The sequence below is a fragment of the Chiloscyllium plagiosum genome, unplaced genomic scaffold, assembly GCF_037043375.1.
Source record: "Chiloscyllium plagiosum isolate Xiang-an unplaced genomic scaffold, Cpla_swu_hap1 HiC_scaffold_3, whole genome shotgun sequence".
Lineage (NCBI taxonomy): Eukaryota > Metazoa > Chordata > Chondrichthyes > Orectolobiformes > Hemiscylliidae > Chiloscyllium > Chiloscyllium plagiosum.
In genome coordinates, this window is record NW_028270141.1 from 45,578,936 (window position 1) to 45,606,553 (window position 27,618).

The 27,618-nt window shown below is 39.5% G+C and overlaps 1 protein-coding gene across 1 annotated transcript in view; it reads left to right on the forward strand.

Annotated features, from left to right (window-relative positions):
- The window catches only part of capn9 (calpain 9), a 71,874-nt gene that overhangs the window by 26,991 nt on the left and 17,265 nt on the right, over positions 1–27,618 (forward strand). The window contains exons 2-12 of the mRNA XM_043681018.2: positions 3,141–3,210; positions 4,983–5,101; positions 7,090–7,223; positions 9,075–9,243; positions 9,739–9,822; positions 12,052–12,137; positions 13,161–13,238; positions 16,674–16,834; positions 23,907–24,076; positions 24,681–24,889; positions 25,411–25,447. Coding sequence (XP_043536953.1) covers positions 3,141–3,210; positions 4,983–5,101; positions 7,090–7,223; positions 9,075–9,243; positions 9,739–9,822; positions 12,052–12,137; positions 13,161–13,238; positions 16,674–16,834; positions 23,907–24,076; positions 24,681–24,889; positions 25,411–25,447 — 1,317 coding nt within the window. The remainder of the gene's footprint in view (positions 1–3,140; positions 3,211–4,982; positions 5,102–7,089; positions 7,224–9,074; positions 9,244–9,738; positions 9,823–12,051; positions 12,138–13,160; positions 13,239–16,673; positions 16,835–23,906; positions 24,077–24,680; positions 24,890–25,410; positions 25,448–27,618) is intronic.

Below are 27,618 nucleotides of genomic sequence, written 5' to 3' on the forward strand. Positions count from 1 at the left end.
CAAGTTTGGTGCAGTTATAATGGTGGAAATTGATAATCCTAGTGATAGTGTGAATATGAGATCAAAAGCTGAAGTCAAAAGTCTCACCAAAGTTGTGAACAGTCTGGTTTATCCCCACTCTGTTTCAAGGAAAAGCTATGGTGATTGTAACTGGGGAGCAGAGTTTGTGATGCAGACCAAAGATAATGGTTCAGCTTTCCAAGTATTTAGTTGAAGGAATGTTTTGCCCCTCCTGTACTGGATGAATACTTTGCCAATTCAGAGACAGATAGAGATAGATGGTGGTTGTGGTGGGGCTGGGTGGCATGAGTACAAGTGCAAACTAATACTCTGTTCTCAAATGGTGTCCCTGAGCAGGTAAAAGAGAAATAGAAGGGATTCAAGGCTGAATTCTTGGTGATCATCAGTGGTAACAGCCATTGTCTTTGATTCGCTGGTTATGATAAGATTAGATTTTTTTTAGATTACATTACAGTGTGGAAACAGGCCCTTCGGCCCAACAAGTCCACACTGACCCGCCGAAGCGCAACCCACCCATGCCCCTACATTTACCCCTTACCTAACACTACGTGCAATTTAGCACGGCCAATTCACCTGACCTGCACATCTTTGGACTGTGGGAGGAAACCGGAGCACCCGGAGGAAACCCACGCAGACACGGGGAGAACGTGCAAACTCCACACAGTCAGTCACCTGAGGCGGGAATTGAACCCGGGTCTCAGGCGCTGTGAGGCAGCAGTGCTAACCACTGTGCCACCGTGCTGCCCACAAAGACAGATAAGGCAGATAAGAACAGAACTAGGTGAGAACAGTCCCACTTGCAGGATGATAGTGGAGACATGTGTGTGTGGTCAACCATATCAAAGACTGGAGATGAATAAACAGAGGAGGTTACCTTTACCTTGGTCCAATAGGATGTCATTCATGACTGTGAGAAGAGTCATTTCAGTTCTGTGGCAGGGGCAGAAATCTGAATGGAGGGATCCTAACGTGGAGTTCTGAGAAAGCTTGGCACAGATTTGTGAACCAACAATGTGTTCAATACTTTTGGAGAGGAAAGGAAGATTGAAGATAAGGTTGTAATCCATGGGGTCAGAGAAGTCAAGGGAGCTGGTAGGCCATCAGAATTGTGCTAATAGAGAAAGACTTAACAGCAAACTAGGTTTGTTCAATATATTGTATCAATTGCATGCATGACATTGTGATCTTTTGCTATAAATTCTGCATCTTATGATTCTGCTCCACAGTTACCTGATGAAGGAGCAATGCTCTGAAAGCTATTATCTCCAAATAAACCTGTTGGACTATAACCTGGTGTTGTGTGATTTTTATGATGGTAATACTAGACAAGTTAGGTACCAGAAAGAAACCTGGCTTGATAGATCATATTTTTTTGAAATTGATCATTGTGTTAGTCATTTAAATGTATTCACACAAGGCAACAAATCTTATTATGCAAAAAAACCATAGCAAGCAAAGCTATGCCTATATAATAAATGAATGAATGAGTGAATTAGCTTTATACTTAGCAAGACAGTTAGAAATATTTTAACACAGACATCAAAACAAAATTTCAGCATGTTTTGCAATACCATCCATTACAGTCTCAATTCCACAGAAATATTACTTATATCTTAGTTTTTACTCATGTGGCTTGCCCCAGTTTCCTTTTTTTGAGCTGTGGTGATCATTTTACAATTCCTTTGATAAGAACCTTTCACAATTTTTATTACCTAAATTTTATGAGTTTCAATAAGTTGAAGATTTCTATCCAGACTCTCCTGACTTAGAAGCTCCACGGAATAGCAATCTTTTCTGCTGAGGTCGCTGGTTTTCCTGAATTGACTTGGTTCTCTGACTAGACAAAGCAAATTAAAACTTTAGGTTTTCAACTAAAACTCTGAACTTTCTGTTCTGAAGTCAAAACTAGTCATAGGAGTCATAGAGATTTACAGATCAGAAATAGACCCTTCGGTCCAACCTGTCCCTGCCGACCAATATCCCAACCCAATCTAGTCCCACCTGCCAGCCACCCGCCCCATATCCCTCCAACCCCTTCCTATTCATATACCCATCCAGATGCCTTTTAAATGTTGCAATCATACTAGCCTCCAATTTGCCTGTCAAAAACACAGATTGCATAAACATGTTATCCATTTACTTTAAAGAGGTTTTCCCAGGAATCTATCTGTCTCACATGCATCCTTAGAACTGATGCATTTTCATATGACCTTCTGACATTTAAAAAAATCTCACAGAGCTGATCCCTGTCCATCTGTCTGTATTTTGAAATCTAAAGCCTAAAATAAAATATATATATTATACATCTCTCATAACATTATGGTAAACACATACAAATTCCAATTTAGCCTGCACTGTGAACAGCTCTAGTCTTCAGCAAACTAACAGGAACTAATGTTTTGCTTAAGCTAATTTCATTTGAACTAATAATTTTCAGAAACATAGCCAAACGTTTAACCAATGATTGCCTGTTGAGGCACATGGGGAGATCCAAAAAGATTTACAAATTATGATACTAAAACTGAGATGTTGTAATGATTGGATTAATGGAATGGGCTGAGGCTTTTATCAGAAAAAATGACTGAGACATGATTCACTAAAGAAAATGAAAGGTTATGAAAGCATTTGATAGAGTGTGTGGACAGAAAATGTTTCCACTAAGAATATAAAACTAGGGTTCATAAGTATAAAGTATTAACTACTTAATCTGATAAGAAATCGAGGAGAAATGTCTTTACTCAGTAGTGAGAATGTGGAACTTGCTACCACAAAGTTAGATTGAAGTGAATAGCACTGATGCTTGGTAAATAAAGGAGGAAAGAATATAAAGTTTTGCTGATGGATGGGAAGGAGAGAAGTGGCAGCATGAGTGGCCTGAGATGTAAATTCCACATGGTTTCATATAACTAGAGGGGTAATGAAACAAATTTGTTTTTGCCTCATGAGTTTCTCTAATCTAGAATTTATGGTCTGAAATGATTATGGAAGCAGATTCAATCATAACTTTCAAAAGGAAATTTGATAAATTTGTGAAATTGGGAAATATGACAGAACTCTGTGGTAAATTAGTAATGGATTGCCCATTTGTAAAATGTTCTAACTTATCAATTTGCTTGCAGGAGATTTCGAGTAACCCAAAGTTTGTTATTGATGGAGCATCAAGGACTGATATCTGCCAAGGAGATCTGGGTAAGGAGTTTTAATGAGTGAGTAACTACAAGGGGGGGCTTACAAAAAATGTTTTTGAAGTAACAAATGTGGATGGTGAGGTTGTCAGCTACAGGCAAGAATTGGCCCCAACTCTCCTCCAGTTGTGAACTGAATATTTGATCCAGCGGTATGGGGAGGTGTTGGGGGTGTTGAGTGGATTACCATCTATTTGGAATTCACATGATTTTTAAATGTTGTAACTGTAACTATCATGTCCTGTGGCAGTTCATTCCATATATGCACCATCTTCTGTGTGAAAATGTTGCCCCGCAGGTCCCTTTTAAATCTTTCTCTTCTCACCTTAAACCTCTGCCCTTTAGGTTTGAACTTGTCTATTCTAGGAAAAAGATCTTTGCCATTCACCTTATCCATGCTCTTCATGACTTTATAAACCTCTAAAAAGTCACCCCTCAACTTCCTACGCTCCACGGGAAAAAGTACTTTTGGAATGTAGTCACTATTGTAATGTATGGTAAATGCAGCAGCTAATATGTATGCATCAAGGACAGGTATGTTAACAGGGAAAGGTTTACAGGGTTATGGGCCAAACACAGGCAAATGGGACTAATTTGGAAACCTGGTTGGCATGGACGTGTTGGACAGAAGGGTTTGTTTCCATGCTGTATGACTCTATGATCTCTTATTATTTTGTGCCTGTAGCAGCCTATTTCAAAGCTGCTGGTCAAGGTGATCTTTTTGGCAATAATACCATTCCAATCATTGTGACCCCAGCATCTCTGGAGACAAGGTGTATCATTGACATTTAGTTTTGGTGGAGCACAAACAAAGGGTTAACACCAGAGAGGCCAGAGTCAGTTTCCTTGACTGTATTCAGTTTATGTAGTGACCAATATAGAGAACATACAGCCTATAAAAAACAAACTGGAGATAGTGGAATTGTCAGGCAAGAAATCATCTGATCAATCAAATGTAATGCAGGCAATGATATCTGGAGCAGTTGGGATAATAGGTCAGCAGCACCCAGAAGACTACACTTTAATACAATGACATACCTGATAACCCAGGACAATTGAGTAGGACACCGGGGATAACAGCTTTGAATAATATTGTGGGATCTTTTCTGTCCACCTGAGAGAGCAGACAGGGTTTTCTCAATGTAGTATCTCTGACAGATGCAGCACTTCCTAAGTATTGTGTTGGAGATATGGATCAAACTCCTGGAACTCCCTGTACCTACACCAAATGAACCGCAGTGTTTCACGAAGGCAACTCACCATTTTCTTTTTTAAGGACAATAGGGCTGAACAATGAATACTGGCCCAGCCAGCAGCTCCCACAAGGAAGAAATAAAAAAAAACCAGCTTGGATTATGCAGCTCAAAACTTTGAAGAGGGGACTTGAATCCATGACATAGAACTGCTGCTAACACATGAAATTGTGGGAACTGAAAACAAAAAATGCTGGAGATGACAGCAGGTCAGGCAGTATCCATGGAGAGAAAGCAAGCTAATGTTTTGAGTCTAGATGACTCTTCAACAAGAGTTCTAGACTCAAAACATTAGCTTGCTTTCTCTCCATGGATACTGCCTGACCTGCTGTGATCTCCAGAATTTTGTGTTTTCAGTTCAGATTTCAGCATCTGCAGTAATTTGTTCCTACATTGTGGGAACTGCCTTACTTTTGGAACTAATGCCATTTATCAAACCACCAGGTTCCTTCGTAGCCAAGAGTATTTCTGATGCTGACCTATAGTTGAGTTTGTTAACACCTGATTTGCTTTCTTTTACTAGGGGATTGCTGGTTTCTTGCTGCTGTTGCTTCACTGACTCTTAATCAGAAAATAATGTGCCAAGTTGTTCCTCTGGATCAGTCCTTTGACCGCAATTATGCTGGAATCTTTCACTTTCGGGTATGACCCTTGACATCCTGAAGAACAGAACCACGGTCAATATTGATAAATGCTCTCCTTCACAAGTTATGCAAATAACGATTCAAGTAGGAGACAAATCAGTCAGGGAGGAGTAAGGACAAGGGAATGAGTGGAGGAGAAGGAAGAGAAAATGATGAAACACAGACCAACATAAAGTAAAGTTAAAAATCACACAACACCAGGTTATAGTCCACAACACCAGGTTATAGTGCAACAGGTTTAATTGGAAGTGCTAGCTTTTGGAGCGCTGCTCTTTCAGCAGGTGATTGTGGCCTCCAAATCATAACATAAAGCAAAAAATGGAAGAAGTTAGAGGATCTGGGAGAACCAAATTTGAGGAAGACAGTACAAGGTATAGGATGAAGGAAAGCAGAGAGCTGAAAATGAAAGAAAAGTGAAAGGATAAAAAAAACTTGCATTATTAATGCATTTCAAGGTTGTGTCAAACTACTTTGTGGCTAATGAATTATTTTGAATTATTGCCACCACTGGAATGCAATAAATGTAGTAGTTAATTTATACATAAATCTGCAAATAGCAATGAGCTATGTACCAAATAATTTACATTCAATTTTAACAAGGGAGAGAGCAAAGTGATACCACAAATTAGTAATGCTATGGTTTCAAGAACTGAAATGGAATAGAAACAAGGGGATTGAAAAAATAAGTTAGCACAGAGAGAGCATAAAAATGATGAGGGAGGAATAAAGAAGGGAGGAAGGAAGATTGGAAGGTAGGAGGGAGGCATGAAAGTATGGGGGATGAAGTATAGAAAGGGGTTGAAGAGTTGAAGGAGAGGAAGGAGAGATCAAGGATGGAAAGGAGGATGAAGGAAGGGGGAAGGGTTAACGAGGTTCAAAGGAGGGTGAGAGATTAAAAAAACACAATTGTTCGCATCCATTATCTAAAGGTATGAACTCTGATTCCTGAACTTTCTGACATTGGAAATAGTTTCCCTTTATTTCCTCTACCGAAACCCCTGATCATTTTCAACAACTCTTTTAAAGCTTTGCTTACTTGTGTCAGCTCTAAGGAGAATAAAATGAGCTTTCCAAGTCCTCAGTTACTGAAGAAGTCAAAGTCCAAATGCCGCAAGACCTGGACAATATCCAGGCTTCGCTGATAAGTAGTAAGTAACATTCATACCATACTAGTGCCAGACAATGACCATCTCCAACAAGACAGAATCCAACCATCTTCCCTTGATGATCAATAGCATCTCCCCAGCTGAATCTCTGCCACCATCAATATTCTGGGAGTTACCATTGACCGGAAATTCAACTGTCTAGCCATATCAATATTGTAGCTACAAAGGCAGTTCAGCAGCTGGAACTTTTATGGTGAGTAACCTACCACCTGGCTTCCTAAAGGCTGCCTACCATCTACAAGGCACAAATCAAAAGTCTGATAAGATATTCTCAAATTGTTTGGACAGTTGAAGATTTAATAACATTCAAGAGCCCAATACCATGCAAGAGATTGCAGTCCACTTGATCAGTATGACATCCACCAACCTGAACATTTACTCCCTGCTAACTGATGCATGGTGGCAGCATTATGTATCAAATGCAAGATGCACTATAGCAAAAGAACAAGGCTCATTCGACAGCATCTTCCAAATGTGTAACTTCTACCACCCAGAAAGAGACAGTAGACAGATGGAAGTACCATTACCTGCAAGTTTCCTTCCAAATCATACATCATCCTGATTTAGAAATATATCACTGTTCCTTCAGTGTCGCAGGGTCAAAATGCTAGAACCCCCTTCCTAACAGCACCTAAAACACATCGACTTCAGGAAGATGGCTCACTGATGCCCGTAATCTGCGAAAGAATAAAAGAACATCTCCACCTTATTGAAATCCCCTGTATCATGTTGACTTTAGTGAAGCTATTACCTGAATTTTATTTTCTGGGTTTAAAACACAACCTTATAAAGTGAATAACATTTTTCTATTTTCCCCTAGTTTTGGCAATATAACGAGTGGGTGGATGTAATAATTGATGACCGTTTGCCAACCTTTAGAAACCGTCTGGTGTTTTTACACTCTGCCAGTAATGATGAGTTCTGGAGTGCCTTGCTGGAAAAGGCCTATGCTAAGTGAGTGCAAACACTAATATTGTCTATAATCTCTTAATGCAGACTCTAATGTATCTGTATTCTTTTTACCTTTGGCAATCGCCTTTGAGATTTCAAAGTATTGCAAAGATAATTCTGATTATTTATTCTTGTGATGTGGGCGTTGTTAGCTAGGTCGAAATTTAATGCCCAGCCCCTCATTTTCTGAAGATCTAGTAGTAGACCCTTACATTGGTGGATAAGAGTCAAACAAAACTAAGCCTTTGCCAACTCTGGCCACATTCCTGGAGGATTCTTGACCAGACATCTCACTTCTAACCCAGTCAAATAGCCTCTTATTCCCCTCCTCAAATATCTCAAAATAAATAAACTAAAATATTAAGGGGCAATTTAGTCCCTCAATGGGTATCTCTATGGCAACAGTATTCTGGACATTAATCTCTAATTCCTGATTGGCAACATTGAACCACATTAATAGTGGAACTGGAGTCACATATGGGCAGGTTTCCATCCTCAAGAGGTATCACAGATGCAGTTTGTTTTTTTTAAGACAGCTTGACAGCTCTACAGTCCCTTTTATTGATACCAGCTTTTTATGTTTGGATATTTTTAAACTGAGTGAAAATTTTGCAAAATGCTACGGTGAAATACTGAACTCGCATTCTCTGACTTGCCAGTTCAATAACGAAAACAAAACCAACCAGAGATTTCCTCTTGTTTCATTGTGTTTTCCCTTGTAGCTTCTTGTCAAGTTACCATTTTCTTTGGAATGATCCAAGTGTTTGCTGTCAGCCAACTGAATGTTCTCTGGAATGAGTGGACTAACTTCCTCAATGGAAACTGTCAGAGACGTTGTTCTCAGTGTCAAATATGTCTTAGTGGATTGCATGTTTCACCTCTGAGTCATCATTTAACATCCCACTCTCAAGCCTCGAGCATACAATTCAAGTTTACTGTGCAGTATTGAAGGGATGTTGCATTGTCTAAGGCAGTGCTTTTCCAACTGTGACCCTATTTTATGGCTTGAAAATGGTCACAACCCCTGAGTGAGAACTGTAAGACCAGAGTGAGGGGGAGCTGTGCAAATAGGAGGCCAGGCAACACAATTTTAAAAACCCACCTGTTCATTACTTGGAGCAGGAAATGGATATCAGACATCATTCAGGTGGATCATGCCCATCATGAAAAAAGAGAGGAATTAAGAGGATCACACAACTGTTAACATGAGGTCCAAGTTCCACAGCAGCGATGGCTACCTTAGATGTCACGATTGCAGAATCTTGTTTTATAACCCACAATTTGGGAAGTTCTGGCCTAAGGTGCTGTTTTTCAGTTGAGACTTTAAACTGAAGCCCTGTCTTCTCCCTCAGAAATGTAAAAGATCCCATGATAATTCCTGATGAAAGAAAAGCAACAGAGCTCTCCCCACTGTATTCGCCAATATCGATCTATCAGTCAATGCCACAAAAATTACTTTTGCTGATCATTAGCACATATCTGTCTGTGGCAGACTGTGGAAATTAGCTGCCATGTTCCCTATATCACAACAGTGAATATATTTCAAAAGTATTTCAATAGCTTTTAGGTACTTTGAGACATCTTGAAGTTTTACAGGGCACTGGAAGCTTTCCTGAATAAGAAAGATAATAAAGCTGCTAAATTGCAGTGACTGGAATGTAATTTCCATCAGGCAGAAGAGCAAGAGCTTCTTTATTTCACCAGCGTCTGTTCAACTGATTGGATGAAGGATAGAAGCCCAGACATTAGTATTCCTGAGATCAGCATAAAAGCTGAGCAGACTAGATAATGTTTTTAGTAACAGAATGAGCAAAGTGGACATTTTGATGTTAATCTATCGTTATGTCTTAACAGGCTATATGGCGGCTATGAATCACTGAAAGGGGGAAGCACATTAGAGGCCATGGAAGACTTTACAGGTGGCATGGGAGAGACATTCAATTTGAAAGAGGCACCCCCAAATCTGTATTCCCTCCTTCAAAAGGCACTGAAACGGGGCAGCATGTTGGGATGTTCCATTGATGTAAGTATTCAAAATCATATATAAGGATTTCCATTCCAAGGGATTTTATAATGCAGTCCATATGGAACATAGAACATGACATCGCAGTACAGGCCCTTCAGCCCTCGATGTTACACCGACCTGTAAAATCAATCTGAAGCCCATCTAACCTATACTATAGAATATAAACTTGCACAGTTCAAATGGGTCCAGTAGTGTGACTGCTAATTACAAAGGTGTTAATCACCTAATAGGTTTGCTGTGCAGATTTATTTCAGCAGAGATGGGTGTTCAGTCAAACTGTTTGAAAGATGCAATGGTGAATTTTGGAAGATGTTGGAATTTTCTTATGTTTGATAATTTCAGGGAAGGGTAAAAATTGTTTTTGTCCACAAATGAAAAGAAAACTACACATAAACAATCAATTGTATTACTGTCAAAGGGCTCACTATGTATGGTGGGACCTATAAACTGTTAAAAATTATAACAGACAGTGTGTACCTTTTCATTTTGAAGATTACAAGTGCAGCTGAAACTGAAGCTCGCACCACCACAGGACTCGTCAAAGGACATGCTTATTCTGTTACTGGTTTGGAGGAGGTGAGCTCTCTGCTTTGTACTTCCTGTCTGTTGTCTTGATAGATTCTAATTACTACCTTTCCTTTTGTGCTGTGTGTATTCTTTCCTTTTGGAATACATTATTTCCTCCTCAGGGTTGTGGGTTTCAGACATTTCACCTTAGTGATGATTCTTCAAGTGTCAGTTTTGGTTTTGAGTATTAGTGAGCTCATTTCAACCTAGGTGCATGGTTTAACTGAACTCATGTATGTGTCTGGCTGGTACCTTTGCACTCATCTATTTCCAGCAAGGGTAGCTGTGGAGGGAGGACAGGTCCCAAACCAAAGGCTGATTTGGTACTGAGGCCAAATACAACATTCATGCCCCTCACCCAGGTAAAATCCGAGCTGACTGAACAGAGAGCCCGGGATGAAATTGAACACCTTCCTGGATAGTGTAGCTCAGCTTTCGTGATGAAACATGGAGATTTAAATGTAAGTTCAGAACACTTTATCTGAGAGGTGAGAAAACATTTCAGCCTGAACACCACATCTGGCAATGGAGATTGTATGGAGAATCATTAAACTCTCAGACACATTTTAAAAGAGGAGCTACCAAGACCACCTGACTTGTAAGTCAGTCAGAGAACACCTTCCCAGTTTTCAATTTTTCTCAAAATACCAAGCCCTCAAACTACAAGTTCTTCTAAAAATCTAAACTTTAGCTGAATTTCTGGTGGAAATAGAAGATGTTTTTCCAACTTTAATGATCAAAAATGTATCTGCAACTAATCATTGAGACAGCCATCTCAAAATGTAAAAAAAAATTGATTTTGCCCATTACATCACTTCAACACATGTCAGTGAAAAAAAGTATTTGATATTCTGATCTAATCAACTATCTGAACTTATATATATGTAGAAGTTATTTGCCAAGATAGGTATGTAATTACTTGTAGTGAATCAAATGTAATTTTGCAGTTTTGGAGAATACTGGCAGACACCTAAACTGCAGTACTTTTATACAGATCTCCAATGATATTATTTTAGAGCCTAATACTTCATGTTAATTGGCTTTTAAAAATATTTCACATTGCAGTTTTCAAACAAATTTGCATTACCTTTCCAAAAGGCCAATTTGTGCATCATCATCAAGTTGAACCAGGCTTTGATTATTGAGGCTAGAAATAGGACATTTGTGTACCCTTTCCCTCCAAAGTCATTCCTGATTTGATCAGATTAAATGATCTTATAATGTAGACCATTACATCCAGTGCAGTTGTCAATCACGTCCATGTCAACAATATGACTTTTCCTTGAGCAACTATTCTCTACAAATTGCAACAAGGTAGAGAGTTTACTTATACACTGTGTTGTTCTCGATCTTCCTCCACATGTGCCCCCTGAAACCTTAATATGGCAGCTCCACTCCTCAAGAAATATCTGTTTCTATGATGAATTACTCATAAAACTCTCTGAAAGGTCAGGTTGGAATCCAGTACAGTATAGCTTGGAAACCATGCAAGAAGTATGAAACTACCAAACTAATCATTAGGGGGTCTAACAGAACCTCACAAGGCAATGAATGAGCATGTATTCCTCCTTCCCTTCTGTATGCCAATTGACACTCCTCCCTCTGTAAGGCTAGAGGGGAATAGATATTATACTATAATTATTGACATTAATGACTTTAACAGTACTGTGTTCTGCATCTCTATCTTTCATCTGTGCCAGTCCGCATTGTATATTGAAGTCCAAACAATTGATTTGCGTCCCTCAGCACGACTGCTGTTCACCAACCACGTTTGACCAGATTGAGAGTATTTACATTGTGCAACTCTCAGTTTTCCTCCACATGCACTGATGCTCTCTCACATGGTGGTGGCATTCCTCAAGAAGCTCCACACCCCTGGCTACAATTGTTGGAAAACTTAACTGAAACTACTTTCTGTGGTCACTGAATGACCCGACCTGATCAAAAGCTCCCATGAGCTTGATGGGCCCTGGAGCCATAGTTTCCTATCCCTGATTTATCTAATGATGCAAGAAATAACATTTTGTGCATGGAGTTATAACTGCTTCAACCTCATGTCCCCAGTCTCATACCTAGAGTTCCAGGAGCTCAAATAGAATCAAAGAGACTGATGTTTATGAACCTGTTTTTAAGCTGAACTCCCATCCAGTTGTGTTAGATTAATCTTTTTGGGTGCTATTGTGGCAGACTATGAATATTGATTGGCTGTCTTTTCTCACATTGTGTTTTCTTTTGAAGGTGAACTCCAGAGGTCGACGAGTGCAACTCATTCGTGTCAGAAATCCCTGGGGTCAAGTGGAATGGAACGGACCCTGGAGTGACAAGTAGGTGATGGCAAAGCTAGAGAGTAGAACAAGAAAAATCAAATAATTACAGCACAATCCAATACCTTATAGATTTATTGGGGTTTTAATTCTGAAGAGTTAAGATTATGTAGGGTTCAAAACTCATCAACAGGATATTTGGTTCATCAACTCTTGTGTTACATGTTATATAAATATAATGCTTCATATTCCTAAATTGGGCTGAAAAGCCCATAAGGAGTATTTGTTTCATACATCTGAGCAAGGTCATAGCTCAGGGAAAATCCATATCTAGCTTGGTGAATTTGGCTATGGGCAAAAAACTGCCTATGAATGCAAACTGGAGTGCAGTTTTCAGAATCTAAGGGGACAATACCAGAACAGGAGCAGTTGTTGAGGCAGCCCAGACTGGTGGGGTTCTTGAGAGGGAATTTGAGGGATAAATCAGTGAAGGTGAAGAATTGTATTCCCTTGTGAGGTTGAATGAGATTTGATGACCCACTGAATCATTAATGTATAGCAGGGAGTTACTGAGAAATGTGAGATCTGTTCTGATCACATTTGCTATTTGATGTGTGCTTTGGGGTATTTATGCCCGAAACATCGATTCTCCTGCTCCTCAGATGCTGCCTGGCTTGCTGTGTTTTTCCAGCACAACACTTTTCAACTCTGGTCTCCAGCATCTGCAGTCCTCACTTTCTCCCGGTATTTGATGACAGTCTTTTTACCCATGTGTACTGCAAGTTAACTCTGGGAGTTAGAAATAAGTTGTACATGTATTGTAGATTGTATTACTATTCTAATTTGTATTATAAAGTTTTGGTGTTTGTTCAAATCCGTAGAATCCTGTAGTTTTATTCACTTAGTGAGTTCCCTGGATCTCACCTTTTGTGTACTTCAAACTAAAAAGTTACCTGTCCCTAACCAGATCATAACATAAAGTTGGCAATCTGGTCTGTGATTACAATAGCACCCCACAATACAGCCTTGGGATGGTTAGAAATAAGGTGAGATTATAGCTAACTTCCCTTTTCTGTTTTACAGCTCTCCTGAATGGAAAACAGTGGATGCAAGTGATTATCGGAGGCTGAACAATATTGCCAAAGATGATGGCGAGTTTTGGTAATGTACTGCTAATGTATAAGAAGCAGTTCAACTTTGTTTTATCATTTTGAATATTGGAAATTGTTTGATGTGTTTCAGTCACATCTGGTGGCATGTTTTGTCAATACTATTATTGGAATTCATTGACACATATCCATTCCAAATAGACCTCATAATTTCAAGTCATTTGATTTCCCCTCAACTTCTTTAGTTTCAAGAAAATAATTCTAACCTGTCCAGTCTTGCTTCATAACTACAATTTTTCAGTAATATCCTTTACTGGATGTACCCAGTGCAATCACATCTTTAGCACACTTGCCTTTTTTGCTCAGATGTTTGAGTAGAAGAATTGGGACATAATGCTGTACAGGACATTGGTGAGGCCTCTTCTGGACTACTGTGTCCAGTTCAGGTTGCCCTATTTTCAGAAAGATATTATTAAGCTGGAGAGGGTTCAGAAAAGATTTACCTGGAATTTGCCAGGAATGGAGAATTTGAGTCATAAGGAGAGGCTGGACCGGCTGGGACTTTTCCACAGGAGTGTAGAAGCTTGAGAGGTGACCTTATAGAGGTTTATTAAATTATGAGGGGTACAATAGATAAGGTGAATGGCAGGTGTCTTTTTCCTAGGGTTGGGGATTTCAAGACTAGCGGGCATATTTTTAAGGTGAGAGGAAAAATATTTTAAAAAGACATGAGGGGCAACTTTGTTACACAGGCAGATGTTTGTGTACGGAATGAACTTCCAGATGAAGTGGTGAATGCGAGTACAGTTACAACAATTAAAAGACAGTTAGGTAAGTACATGAATAAAAAATGTTAGGAGGGATATGGCCCAAGTGCAGGCAGGTGGGACTAGTTTAGTTTGGGATTATGGTCAGCATGGACTGGAGTCTGCAATGGCGAGGAGTCTGTGTCTATGCAGTATGATTCTATAACTATGACCATAACTGCATGGAGTACTGTAGCTCTAGGACTAAACATGAAAATCACTGGACTTTTGTGATGGATCTAGTGGCAGAGAACAGAAATATGTTAGAGGTGTGTGCTCTGTACTTTGCCCCCATCATACATTTCCTAGTCTGTGCCAGAACATGATGATGCATCTATATTTGGATGCAGGCAATTGTGGATGAATGTCTTCTAAAGTATTTGTTGTGATTTATGTAATTAAAATGTTGAGTTTAGAAAGCCAAGCCTATGTCCTGAATAAAAATGGAAGCTGTAAATCAGAAACAAAAAACAGAAGTTTGATGTTGGGAAAAACTCAGCAAGTCTTGCAGCATCTGTGAAGACAAATCAGAGTTAATGTTTCGGGTCCAGTGAATTCTGAGGAAGGGTCACTGGACCAGAAAAATATGAGGTTATCTATTTTAATAGGAAAAACAGAAATATGGAGAATTTCTAAACGCTTAGAGTTTGGAAATGTTGAATTTCAAAGGGACTTGGATGTCCTTGTTCATGGTTCATTTCGAGTTAACATTCAGGTACATCAAGCAATTAAGAAAGCAAATGGTATGTTGGACTTTATTAAAGAGAATTTGAATATATTAGTGAATAAGTAAATGGGTAAATATTTGAGTATATTAGTAAAGACATCTTACTTTAATCATATGGTCAGACCACACTTTTGCAATTTTGGTCTCCTTACCTACAGAAATACATATTATTCATAGAGTTAGTACTAGGGTTTACTAATCTAATTCCTGGGATGGAGGGATTGTTCTATGAGGAAAGATTAAGTAAACTGATATTTAATTCTTTGTAATTTAGAAGAATGAAAAGTGAGCTCATTCAAACATATAAACATTCTTATAGGGATTGACAAAGTAAATGAAGGAAGGGTAGTTCCCTTGTCTGGAGGGTAGGGTGGGGTGGGGTGGGAAATGTCTGGAACCAGGGAACACACTTTCAGAATAAAGGGCAAGTCAGTTAGGACGGAGGTCAGAGGGGATTTCTGGCAGAAGCTGGTGAATCTTTTGAATTCTATGTCCCAGAGGGCTATGAAGGTTCAGTTGTTGAGTATGTTCATGGCAAAAATCGATAAAATTTCTTGATGTTGAAACTGTCAAAAGACACAGAGATAATGTAGGGAAATAGTATTTAAGTAGAAGATCAGTCATGAGCTCATTGAATGGTGGATCAGGCTTGAAGGGCTGTAGTGTCCACTCTTATTCATATTTTTTTCAAGGAAACTCATGTTGAATTTATACAAGACATCCATGTAATTCTATTGAACTTCTGGTCACCTCATTATAGAAAGCTTATGGGAGCCATGGAAAGGGGGATTTCAGAAAGCAGAACTTCATTACGCCAATAACAGGAAAATGAATGGAACAAAGAAGGTTAAGGGAAGATCAGTACAGATTTTCATAACTCTGAAATTTTCCAAAGATAAATAGTGATGTGATACCCTCATTGATTGGTGCATTGGCAACAAGAGAACACAAGTTGAGGGCGAATGATGAAATAAATATTTTCACCAAGCAGACCAATAGAACAACAACAGCCTACATTTACATAGCACATTTAACTGAGTAAACTTCCCAGAGTACTTCATAGGGGCGTCATCATTTGACACTGGGCCACAGGAGGAGATATTAGAACACATGATCAAAATTGTGCTCAAGGAGACAAGTGGGTAATGAGGCAGAGAAGTCTAAACTGAAAATTTCAGAGCTTAGGGCTGAGACAGCTGAAGGCACAGCTGCTGGTGGAGTGTTGGAGATCATGGATGCACAACAAGATAAGAATTGGCAGAGTGAAAAGTTAAGAATAACCTACAACTGTTGAGTCAGAGTCTAATATTAGGGAATTTGATATGGCCTTTGAAAAGAAAGACTAGAAAAGGGAATTCACGATGGAGTAGGCCTTTGGAAAATGAGAAGGCTTGCTGAATATTCCCAGGAATGGTTCCAAAACACTAGCTAAACCACACTTTTACCCTGACTGCCCCCAAGTTCCACATCCTTTGAGCTAAATTCTTAGGGTGAAATATTGGATTAGAGTAGAAAGCCCCAGACAGAGGCAAATAGGCTAAATAAGCTTCTGTTGTGTTGTGATTTCCACAGAGCTTGTTTTTCAGACCTCCTATTTATTTGTGATAGAAAAATTACTGCATCAATCTCAAAGTCTCCTATATCTTAATGAGTATTTTCACATTATCCAGATAATCTTGTAATTTCTATTGCAAGAATTACACCAATGTTGATAGTTTACAGTTGCTTTAATATACCCAGTTTCTAGAGCAGCAATGATTTCCCAGCCCTTTGAAGGAGATGTCTAATTAATTCCACTCCTTCCATTCTTTCCCCAAAGCCTTAAATTTTATTTTTAATATTTATCAATTCTTTTTGAATATTTCTACTGAATCTGCTTCCAATGCTCTTCCAGGCAATGCATTCCAAGCAATATTGAATCACTTATACATGCATTTTCTCCCTTTTTTTATAGGATGTCATTTGATGATTTTAAGAGGCATTATGATAAAGTAGAAGTCTGTAATCTTACCCCAGACTCCCTGGATGAGGATTCTTTTCACAAATGGGAAGTGACCGTTTTTGAAGGGACTTGGATCAAAGGCTGTACAGCTGGAGGCTGCAGAAATTTCCAAGGTACTTGAAGCTTACAAAAAGCTCTAGTAGGTGAAGATGACTTTACATCAACACTCGACCCACCCCTCTTCAACTCACCCTATCAGCTTATCTTCCTCTTTCCTTTTCCCTCTTTTGTTTATCATGCTTCCCCTTAAATATATCCATGCTATGTGCCTCAGTGCTCCCTGTGATATTGATTTTCACATTCGGTACAATAAAAGTTCCTCATCTTCATCTGAAAAAATTTGGCAATTTTTGTGTTTCTATGTGATTTAAACGAATGTATGGTTGAAGGATAAACAAACATTTCATTTGAACAATTGTACCTCAGCTTTACTTCAGGGAAGTGGTGTCGTGGTAATGCCACTTGATTGGTAAATCCAAAATGCCGGGCTAATGTTCTGGGGACATGAGTTTGAAATCCATGATAGCAGATGGTAAAATTTGGAATCAATACAATCTGGAATTTAAATCTAGTTACATTGTCATGAAACCTATCTGGTTCACTAATGCTCTTTCAGGAAGGAAATCAGCCATTCTTATCTCATTTGGTCGACGTGTGACTTAGACCTGCAGCAGAGTGACTGTTCTTAACTGCCCTTAGAAATGGTGAGAGAGATAATCTGTTTAACGGCAATTAGGGATAGACAACAAATGCAGGCTTGGTTTGTGATAACAACAGCGCAAGCAAGAATTATAAAAAAAACTATATCCTTTTGACCACAGATCTGTGAAAGGTGAAGATAGTAGTAAATCTGGCAATATTGTTCATTTATTGTTCAAAACATTCAAAGCAAGATCATATGTAGAAACTGACATGCATTCCTATGTCCAGAAATGCATATGTAAAAGGAATTGTGAGTGATTATCTATCGAGTGGACAGCGGAGGGCCAATGAGCTGAGGACTGGCAGACAGAGTTTAATTTAAATAAATGTGAGGTGCTGCATTTTGAAAAGGCAAATCAGAGCAGGACTTAATGGAAAGGTCCTGGGGAGTTGCTGAACAAAGAGACCTTGGAGTGCACGTTCATAATTCCTTGAAAGTGAAATCATAGTTAGATAGGATAGTGAAGATAATGTTTGGTATACTTTCCTTTGTTGGTCAGAGCATTGAGTATAGGAGTGGGGAGGTCATATTGCAGCTGTACAGTAGATTGGTTAAGCCACTTTTGGAATATTGTGTGCAATTCTGGTCTTTCTCCTATAGAAAGGATGGTGTGAAACTGGAAAGGGGTCAGAAAGGATTTACAAGGATCTTGCCAGGATTGGAGGTTTGAGCTATAGGGAGAGGCAGAATAGGCTGGAGCTGTTTTCCCTGGAGCGTTAGAGGATTATAAAATCATGAGGAGCATGGCTAGGGTAAATAGACAAGGTCTTCTCCCTGGGGCAGAGTAGTCCAGAATTAGAGGGCATAGGTTTAGGGTGAGAGAAATTTTTTTTAAAAGGGATCTAAGGGTCACCTTTTTCACGTAGAGGTGCGTGTATGGAATGAGCTTCCAGAGGAGGTGGTGGAGCCTGGTACAATTACAACATTTAAAAGGCATTTGGATGGGTATATGAATTGGAAGGGTTTAGAGGGATATAGGCCAAGTGATGGCAAATCGGACTAGATTAGGTTAGGATATCTGGTCAGCATGGACAAATTGGTCCAAAGGCTCTGATTCCATGTGATACATCTCTATGACTCTAATGCCATTTCCGGTGCATTAACGCAAAGGGAGCTGAAGATTCTAACTCAGTTGCTATGTTTCCCTTTGATTAATTTGATTATTTTTCACAAACAAGCAAAACAAGGACAGTTCTGTTCTGAAGAAGGGTCACTGAACTCCATAGATGCTGCTGGACCTGTTTTTTTCCACAACTTCTATGTTTGTTAAAACTAGGACACCATCTATTTCTTACTGACTTTTAATTTTCTTCCATAACTTATAATTCTGAAGTATCAAACAGATTACTGGATCCATACATGTCTGTGCCAACATCCTGTTTTATTATTCTCCTATGTTATCTCAGTGTCTTTGTCCATAAGATCATAACAAATAGGAACAGGAGTACGTTGTTTGGCCTTTTCAGCCTCTACGATTCAATAGGACCATGGATGATCCCATTTTCATCATGTCTATTTTCCTGCACTTTCCCCAAAACCCTTGATTCCCTTTCTGATTGAAAAACTATCCATCTCAATTTTAAATATGTACAAGGACATTGCCCTCATAGTCTCCATGGCATGGAGTTCCAAAGATTCTCAACTCACTGAAGAAATTCCTCTTCATCTTAAACTTAAATTATGAGACTATGGAATCTGGTCCTAAACTCTCATGACGGGAAACATCCTCTCAGCTTTTACCCTGTTAGGCCCCCTTAAAATTCCTGTATGTTCCAATGAGATCTCCTCTTATTCTTCTAAATGCCAGTAAATAGAGGCCCAAGGTGTTTAATCTTTGCTCATAAGACAGTTCCTCCAAATGAGGGATTATCCGAGTGAATCTTCTCTGAATTGCCTCCAATGAAATGATGTATTTCCTTAAACAAGGCAATCAGAACTGCTTAAGTACTCCAAATGTTTTTTTTACCAGCACTTTTAGCAGTTACTTCCCTCATCTCCAACTCCCTTGAAATAAGGGCTAACATTCCATTAGCCTTCCTGGTTACCTGCTGCACCTGTGTGCTAGCTTTCTTTATTTTATGCACAAGTTCCTTTGTGTTGTAGCTTTCTGCAGTTTTTCTCCATTTAAATAATATTCTGTTCCTTTGTTCTCCCTTCCAAAATGAACAACTTCACATTTACCCACATTAGATTCCAATTTCCAATTTTTTGTCCACTTCCTTAACCTATCAATACCTTTCTCTAAAATGAATGTCTCCTTTTCACAACCTGCCTTTTCACCTATTTTTGTGTTGTCTGCAAATTTGGCTACATTTTGTTTACTTCCTTCTTGCAAGTCATTAATATACATTGTAAACAGTTGTGGTCCCAGCATTGATCCCTGGAACTCCACGAGCCACAGATTGCCAACCTGAATAAAAGCCCATTTTCCCCATTCACTGTTTCCTCCTTATTAGCCAATTCTCTACCTGTGCTAATATACTATCTCTAACATTGTGGACTGCTATCTTATGACAACTTTTGTGTGATACATTGTCGAATGCCTTCTGAAAGTCCAAATAAAACACATTAACTGGTTTCCCCTCTGGTTGAAGCTTCCTCGAAAAACTAATGAATTTCAAGAAGCCATGCTGACTCTATTTGATTAGGTTATGATTTTCCAAATGTTCTACTATTACTTCCTTAATGATTCACTCCAATACTTTTCCAACAATTGATGTTAGGCTCATCGGTCTACAATTACTTGCTTTATGCCTCCCTTCCTTTTTGAATAGGATGTCACGTTGACAGTTTTCTAATTCTCTGGTACATCTTCAGAATCCAGTAATTTATGGAAAATTACAACTACTGCATCCACTATCTCTGTAGCTACTTTTACATCCTGGGGCCTTGGGACTTATCTGCTTTCAGCTTCATTAGTTTATCTAATGATCACTATTTCTCTGGTGATCGTGATGGTACTTAATTCCTCCCCCTTATTCTTTAGAATTTATGGGATGTTTGAAGTATCTTCCATTGTAAAGACTGATGCAAAATATCAGTTTAACTGCTCCAACATTTCCTTGTTCTCAAAATCTGTCTCCCCAGATTCATTTTGAAAGGGGCCAATGTTCGATTTGACATCTCTCTTCCTTTTTATATATTTAAAGATGTTGTTATTGTCACCTTTTATATTCTTTGCTAGTTTGTCCTTGTAGTTTACTTTCTCTATCTTTATTATCTTTTAGTCTTCCTTTGCGGGATTCTGAATGTATCCCAGTCTTTGGAACTATCACGGAATTTGCCTCCTTATATGCTTTTTCTTTCAGGCTAATAACTGCTTAACTTCCTTCATTAGCCATGGTTAGTTTAACCCTCTTATAGGATCTTTCCTCCTTAATATATTTTGCTGAGTCTTGAATTACTTCCTTAAATGTCTGTCACTGCTTGTTTACTGTCATTCCTGCTATCTACACAGTGCACTTTAGCTAACACTATCCTCATCCCATTGTAATTCCCCTTGTTTAAGTTAAACCACAGTTGTTTCTGACCCAAGTTTCTCACTCTAGAACTGAATATTAAATTCTATCATGTTATAATCACTATTTTCTGAATTCCTGATGAAGGATTTTTGCCCGAAATGTTGATTTTCCTGCTCCTTGGATGCTGCCTGACTTGCTGTGCTTTTCCAGCACCACACTCTCGACTCTAATCTCCAGCATCTGCAGTCCTCACTTTTGCCTAGTTGATTTTAACCTCATTGTGAATTATCTTCCAAGGAATCCTACCTTGAAGAAGTTCTCCTCCTCTCCCTACATTTGTTTATTATAGCCTTATCATAGAGTGGCTAATTTTCTTGGGGGGTGGGGGGCGGGCGAGGAGTGGGGTCTCTACACCATTGTTTTCTTTCTCGTGCTTTTTTTTTACTTCTGCCCAAAAGGACTCTACATTATCTGAGCCTAGATCACATCTCACAACTGTCCTTGTTTCATCTCTTATTAATAATACTACCCTACCACCTTTTCCATCCTTCCTGTCTCTCTGAAAGGTCAAATTTCCCTGAATGTTAAGTTCCCAATTTTGATCACTTTGTAACAATGTTTTCATAATGGCTTTGAGGTCATATTCATTTACCTGTCAGTTCAACTGTGGGGCGGTACAGTGGCTCAGTGGTTAGCGCTGCTGCCTCACAGCACCAGAGTCCCAGGTTCAATTCTAGCCTCAGGTGACTATCTGTGTGGAATTTGCACATTCTCCCCGTGTCTGCATGGGTTTCCTCTGGGTGCTCTGGATTCCTCCCATAGTCCAAAATGTGCAGGTTAGGTGGATTGGCCATGCTAAATTGCCCATTGTGCTAGGTGCATTAGTCAGAGGGAAATGGGACATGGGAAATGTGTCAGGGTGGCTTACTCTTCGGGTGGTCGGTGTGGACTGGTTGGGTCGAAGGGCCTGTTTCCGCACTGTAGGGAATCTAATCTAATCTTATTCGAAATGATTCGTGCTTTAAGTAACAAAGCTTTTCAATCTGCTCTAGTATCAAACTTCCCTACACTTTTATGATTCCTTGGTACAATATAATATTCATACATTCTGTCCCTGCCTTTAATTTTCTGGTAACAATCAGCTCTGTCACTAACTTGCAATCCTATCTTCTCCTTTTTCTTTGATATTTGAATTTTCCACACATCTGAACCTAGCCTCCATTATCTAGTTTAAAGTGTTTCATTGGTAATCTGGAGGGGTAATGATACTTCACATAGGTTATCTTTTCGCTGTGTCCCCTGATTGATGCAGAACAGAGCTTTCTCTCGCTCTCTCTCTTTCTTTCTCTCTGTCTAGCCAGGAGCAATGCCTATGGTTTCTTCTATACCATGGCTACTTGCTTGACACTCCGAGATACATATGCCTAACTGTCTTTGCAATGCACATCTTAATTTATTTACTTTTAAGACCTCAGATTGCTTCCTGTAGGAAAACGCCTCTCAAATGCATGTGTACATTTGCAAAGTGCCTCTTGACATTGTTCTTTTTTTCTGTAAATTAAACAGACAGGCTTGTCTTTCATACAATCAAACTAAAAATCATTCTCCCACTCTTCATGGATACTGTGTTTTCTGTCTTTCCTTGGATGAACCTGCCTCTACATTCATGATTTTAACAAGGGTAGATTAATTTGGATAGCTATGAGCTGAAAATGTGTTGCTGGAAAAGCGCAGCAGGTCAGGCAGCATCCAAGGAACAGGAGAATCGACATTTCGGGCATAAGCCCTTCTTCAGGCTTCAGCCCTTCTTCGGGCTTATGCCCGAAATGTCGATTCTCCTGTTCCTTGGATGCTGCCTGACCTGCTGCGCTTTTCCAGCAACACATTTTCAGCTCTGATCTCCAGCATCTGCAGCCCTCACTTTCTCCTTGGATAGCTATGAGACAAGCTTACAGTGTTATAGCAATGGTACACTTATGACAGAGCTGGCAAACTAGTTGAGCCTTTCTCAGGTCAATTAATGCCTTTCACTGGGTTTTCTGCCCTCATCGTTTTGCAATCCGGGGCCTTCAGGCATTTGCCTCTTGGCGTATCCTGTCTGCCAGTTGCTTCAGCACCTGCCATGGCTCCACGGCTACTTTCCAGGCCACATTCCTGATGAAGGGCTTTTGCCTGAAATATCGATTTTTCTGCTCCTCGGATGCTGCCTGACCTGCTGTGCTTTTCCAGCACCACTCTTATCTTGACTCTGATCTCCAGCATCTGCAGTCCTCACTTTTGCCTTCCAGGCCACATGGACCCATTCTGGGACTGTCTGCACCCTGGGTTCTCTAGGCAATCTTCCTCAGATTTCTGTTTCTGGCAGTGATTCTGCCCATACAACATCTTCTTCCCGCCTAGGCTCCTCTTTTTGCTACCACAGCTGTTGGTGGTGATGGCCATTTTCTAGGTGATAGTGATCAAAGATTTGGAAGGTACTGCTTAAAGAGCATTTACATGATTCTGTAGTGTCTCTTGTGGATGATATATGTTGCTGCCCTGTGCTGTCAGCTTTAGGGTTTAGGATTGGGGTTGGGGTTGGCAGTAATCAGTTCTGGAATTTTAGTTTGCTAGTTTGTGGCAGGAGATTAACTCTGTGACTTGAATTCTGTCATCTGTTGGTTATTTTCAAATCTTAATGTGTACTACACATTGGCAGACAGCGAGTTATCAGTTGATATGTTGGTAATTCCTATCTTAAACACTACCTAATCTAAACTAATCTAAAATTTAAACAAACCGACTATAAAGAAACATAAGTGACTGTGCAGTGCCTTGAAATATTCTGAGGTTGTGAAAAACACTATGTAAATACAAAGTTTTTCTTCTTTCATAATCAAGAGTAGGCACTAAAACTAAATGATTCTGATCTTGTATTAGTTAAAATATGCAATAATTCGGAAAGTTAATTGATTATCATAGGAAAAAAATTGGAACTGTCAGTGTTTCAAACTTTAATATACTATGACTGTTTGTGTGCAGACACTTTCTGGGTCAATCCACAATATAAAGTAAAGCTACTAGAAGCTGATGAAGAGCAAGATGATGGAAAAGATGAATGCACAATGATGGTTGCTCTCATGCAAAAAAATAGACGCAAACTACGGAAAGAAGGAGCTGATTTGCTGACCATTGGATTCGCCATTTATGAGGTGCATTTCATGTTTAATTCTGATTTGTAAACACAAAGTTACAGGAATCAAAAAATTTAAATAAGAAGCTTAACTATTTTTCTGTTAGTCCATAAGATAACCCATTAGAGGGTTATTGTGAAAAGGTGAATATAGCAGAATTTGTTGGTGAGAGTCTCCAGATTCAGAATTGAATGCAGTGTTCTGATACTGAGCCACGGGTGCTACCTGAACATTGGCTGTCTCCTATCCAGCACTCAATCAAAATGCTTGGGGAATCAGAAAATGGGCTTCAATGGGGAAATTGTGTTCTAGACTGATGTGCTTCATTTGGAGAATTAGGGAATTAGTAGGATGAACTTCAAGGTGGTGGATAGGGCAATGAAGTGATGGATTTCAATCAGACATTTGAGGTACTATAAAGTTGTTCTGCAATGGCATGATTACAGTATTACAAGAGGGGTTCAATGGAACATTTGAGGTAATAGAGGATTGAGCTTTAATGTAGTTTTAGGAGGATGAGCCTCAAAGAATTATATGTTATTTTCTCTGTGATATTTGTCATGGCTCTGCAGTGAGTACTGTGCTGCTATGATGAGGCTGAAGGATGAAATTTGTTTTCCAGGCTGAAGGTGGCATTGACCATCTGCAGAAAGAGTTCTTCCGATTTCATGCTTCAAAAGCAAAGAGTAAGACGTACATTAACATACGGGAGAACTCTGAAAGGTTTAAACTTCCACCAGGAGACTATGTTATTGTACCTACCACTTTTCAACCAGAAGAAGAGGCCGATTTTCTCATTCGACTTTTTACAGAGAAGAAAACAAAGACCCTGTAAGATGAAAAACAAGTTGCTGTTGATTTGAATCATACAGGAGAAAGTCATTTGGTCAAATGTGTCTGTGCTAGCTCTTGTTCCACTCCTTTTCCTGTGGCGCTGCATTTTATTTTCAAGTATTTATCCAATTTTCTTTTACTTGTTGTTGTTGCATTTGTTTCCACTTCCTGCTTAGGTCAACGTAAGAAAAGTTCTCCACTTTGTTCATAACTTGCAAGCCAAATATCATTTCCCCTTTAATCAATCATCACCATCCACCCCTTGAACTTTCACAAACCTCGTAACTAACAAACCTCATAACATAGCTTCCACTATCACTAAGTATCCCTCTAACTATTGCAAACCTTGTAACTAACTGCTCCCATTATCATTAACCACCCCTCAAAACCAGCATCACCGCCAACTGTTCTCTATCATATATCCAACTGTAGGCCAGTTTACACTATCATATTCCTTACAATGCAACATTTAATGCAAAGTGGTTATGTTCTTAGTAATACTTATCTTTCATTTGCAGCGAAATGGGGGATAAAGTTGGTGCCGATCTACCAGAGGTGAGTGCTTTTTATTTCACTTTGGAATAAAATGTTCTAGGCATATTATTGTCAGTGGTGTTAGTTTGCACTCTGCACTGAAAGCCCAGTCTGTAGTGGACACATTGCTGCTGCCCTGATTGTGATTTTGCTCCATGGAAGGAATTGAGAAATGTAGATGTAAGGATCTCTGAACTGACCTCATAGCCTAAAATACTGATTTGTGAACTAAGTGAATAGTTGACAGTCCCATGGATTGGCTGATATTTATGCTGGCTACTCGCAGTCAAGCGTAGCTTCCCAGTGGGTAGCTCAGATTCATGAGGTATGCCCTCCTCTTCTGCCTTTGTATTCAGATTTTCTCCTTCAACAGCAACACAGTTAAAAAAGGAAATGACAACTGACATTGGAGGATTTTTATAAGGCAATGTATTAAAGATAAGGGAACCAAAGTGGATAGAATTGGGTGACAACTCAACTGAAGTGAATAGTAATTTTGGGATGTGGGCCTTGCTATCAAGGCCTTTGAAAAGGCTGTGTTCTGTCATCAATTGAAGTGCTGTAGTCCACATGGTGTAGGTAAACCCTTAATGCCGTTATGAGGATTTGACCTAGTCCTCCTGAAGGATCAGTGATATATTTCCAAGTCAGGATAGTTAGTGCTGGGAGGAGAATTTGCAGGTGGTGGTGTTTCCGTGTATCTACTGCCCTTGTTCTTCCAGATAATAGAGGACTTGGGTTTGGAAGGTGCTGTTGAAGAATGCTTTATAAGCTGTGCAGTGTCTTGTGTTGCTGGTGCATATTGCTGTCACAACTGTGCATCAGTGATGGAGAGAATGATGTTTAAAGTGATGAATGGAGTGCCAAATATGTGGGCTACTTTTGCCTAGATGATGTTGAGCATCTTGTGTTTGTTAGATCTGCACTCATCCACGTAAGTGAAGGGTAGTTCAATGCACTTCTAACTTGGGCCCTGTAATGATGGGTCAGATTCCCAGTGATTCCAGTTTTACTAAGGTTTCTTGATGCCACATTCAGTCAATTGTTACCTTGGTGTCAAGAGCAATCATTCACCTCTGGAATTCAGCTTTTTTAAAATCCTTATTTAAACTGAGGGAGCAATGAGGTCAGAAGGCAAGTGGCCCTGGCGGAACTCAAACTAAGTGTAAATGAGCAGGTTATTCCTTTATTCGTGTTGCTTTGTAGCAATGTCAACAATGTTAGGGGTCAACTTTTAGGAGAAGTTTTTTTCTCTGAGAGAGTGATGTGACTTTAGAACTCTATGTTTTAGAAGATAGTGCGGGCAGTATTATCATAAGCAGAGGTAGATAGCTTCTGGGTTGGCAAGAGAATCAAACGTTATCGAGATTGATGGCAATGTAGAATTTCTCAACCAGATCAGTCATAACATTATTGAATGGTAGAACAGGCTTGTGGGGCCAAAGACCACTTAGAGTCATACAGAACAGAAACAGACCTTTTAGTCCAACTTGTCCATGCCAAACAGGGTTCCTAAACTGAACTAGTCCCATTTGTCTGCATTTGGCCCATATTCCTTTAAACCTTTCCTGTTCATGAATCTGCCCAAATGTCTTTTAAGTGTTGTAATTGTTCCCTCTCCTACCACTTCCTTCAGTAGTTTGTTCCATATTTGCACCGCGTTCTGTGTGAAAAAGTTGTCTCTCGGGTTCCTCTTAAATCTTGCCCCTCTCACTATAAACCTATGCCCTCTAATTCTGGACTATCCTACCCTGGGGAAAATTTTGTACATATGTATGTGCCTGTATCTTCAAGCTGACAGCAGAGCTGAAACTTCTGAACAACTGAAGGTTCCATCTCTGATCTGCTCCCTCAGTTAAACAATCAAAATTATTCATCCAAACTTCAGCTCAACAACTGGTGAGTTTGTCTTCACCCCAACCCAGCTCCTTCCCTCAACAGCTCTCAAACATCCAATCTTTCATGTTAGAACCACATGAAACAAAAGGTGTTAAAATGAGAATTACCAGGAAAGCATAGGGAAGCATTCCCGGGGACTTTGCAGTGTCCAGTGCCTTCAGTCGTTTTTTGATTTCATATTGAGAAAATTCACTGAAGATCTGAGATGCAGGGAATCTCAGGAGGTGGGGATATTTGTGGAGCCAACACTTCCTAGCTGTTGTTTGATTGTCCAACAAAGAATGTGTCTGGAT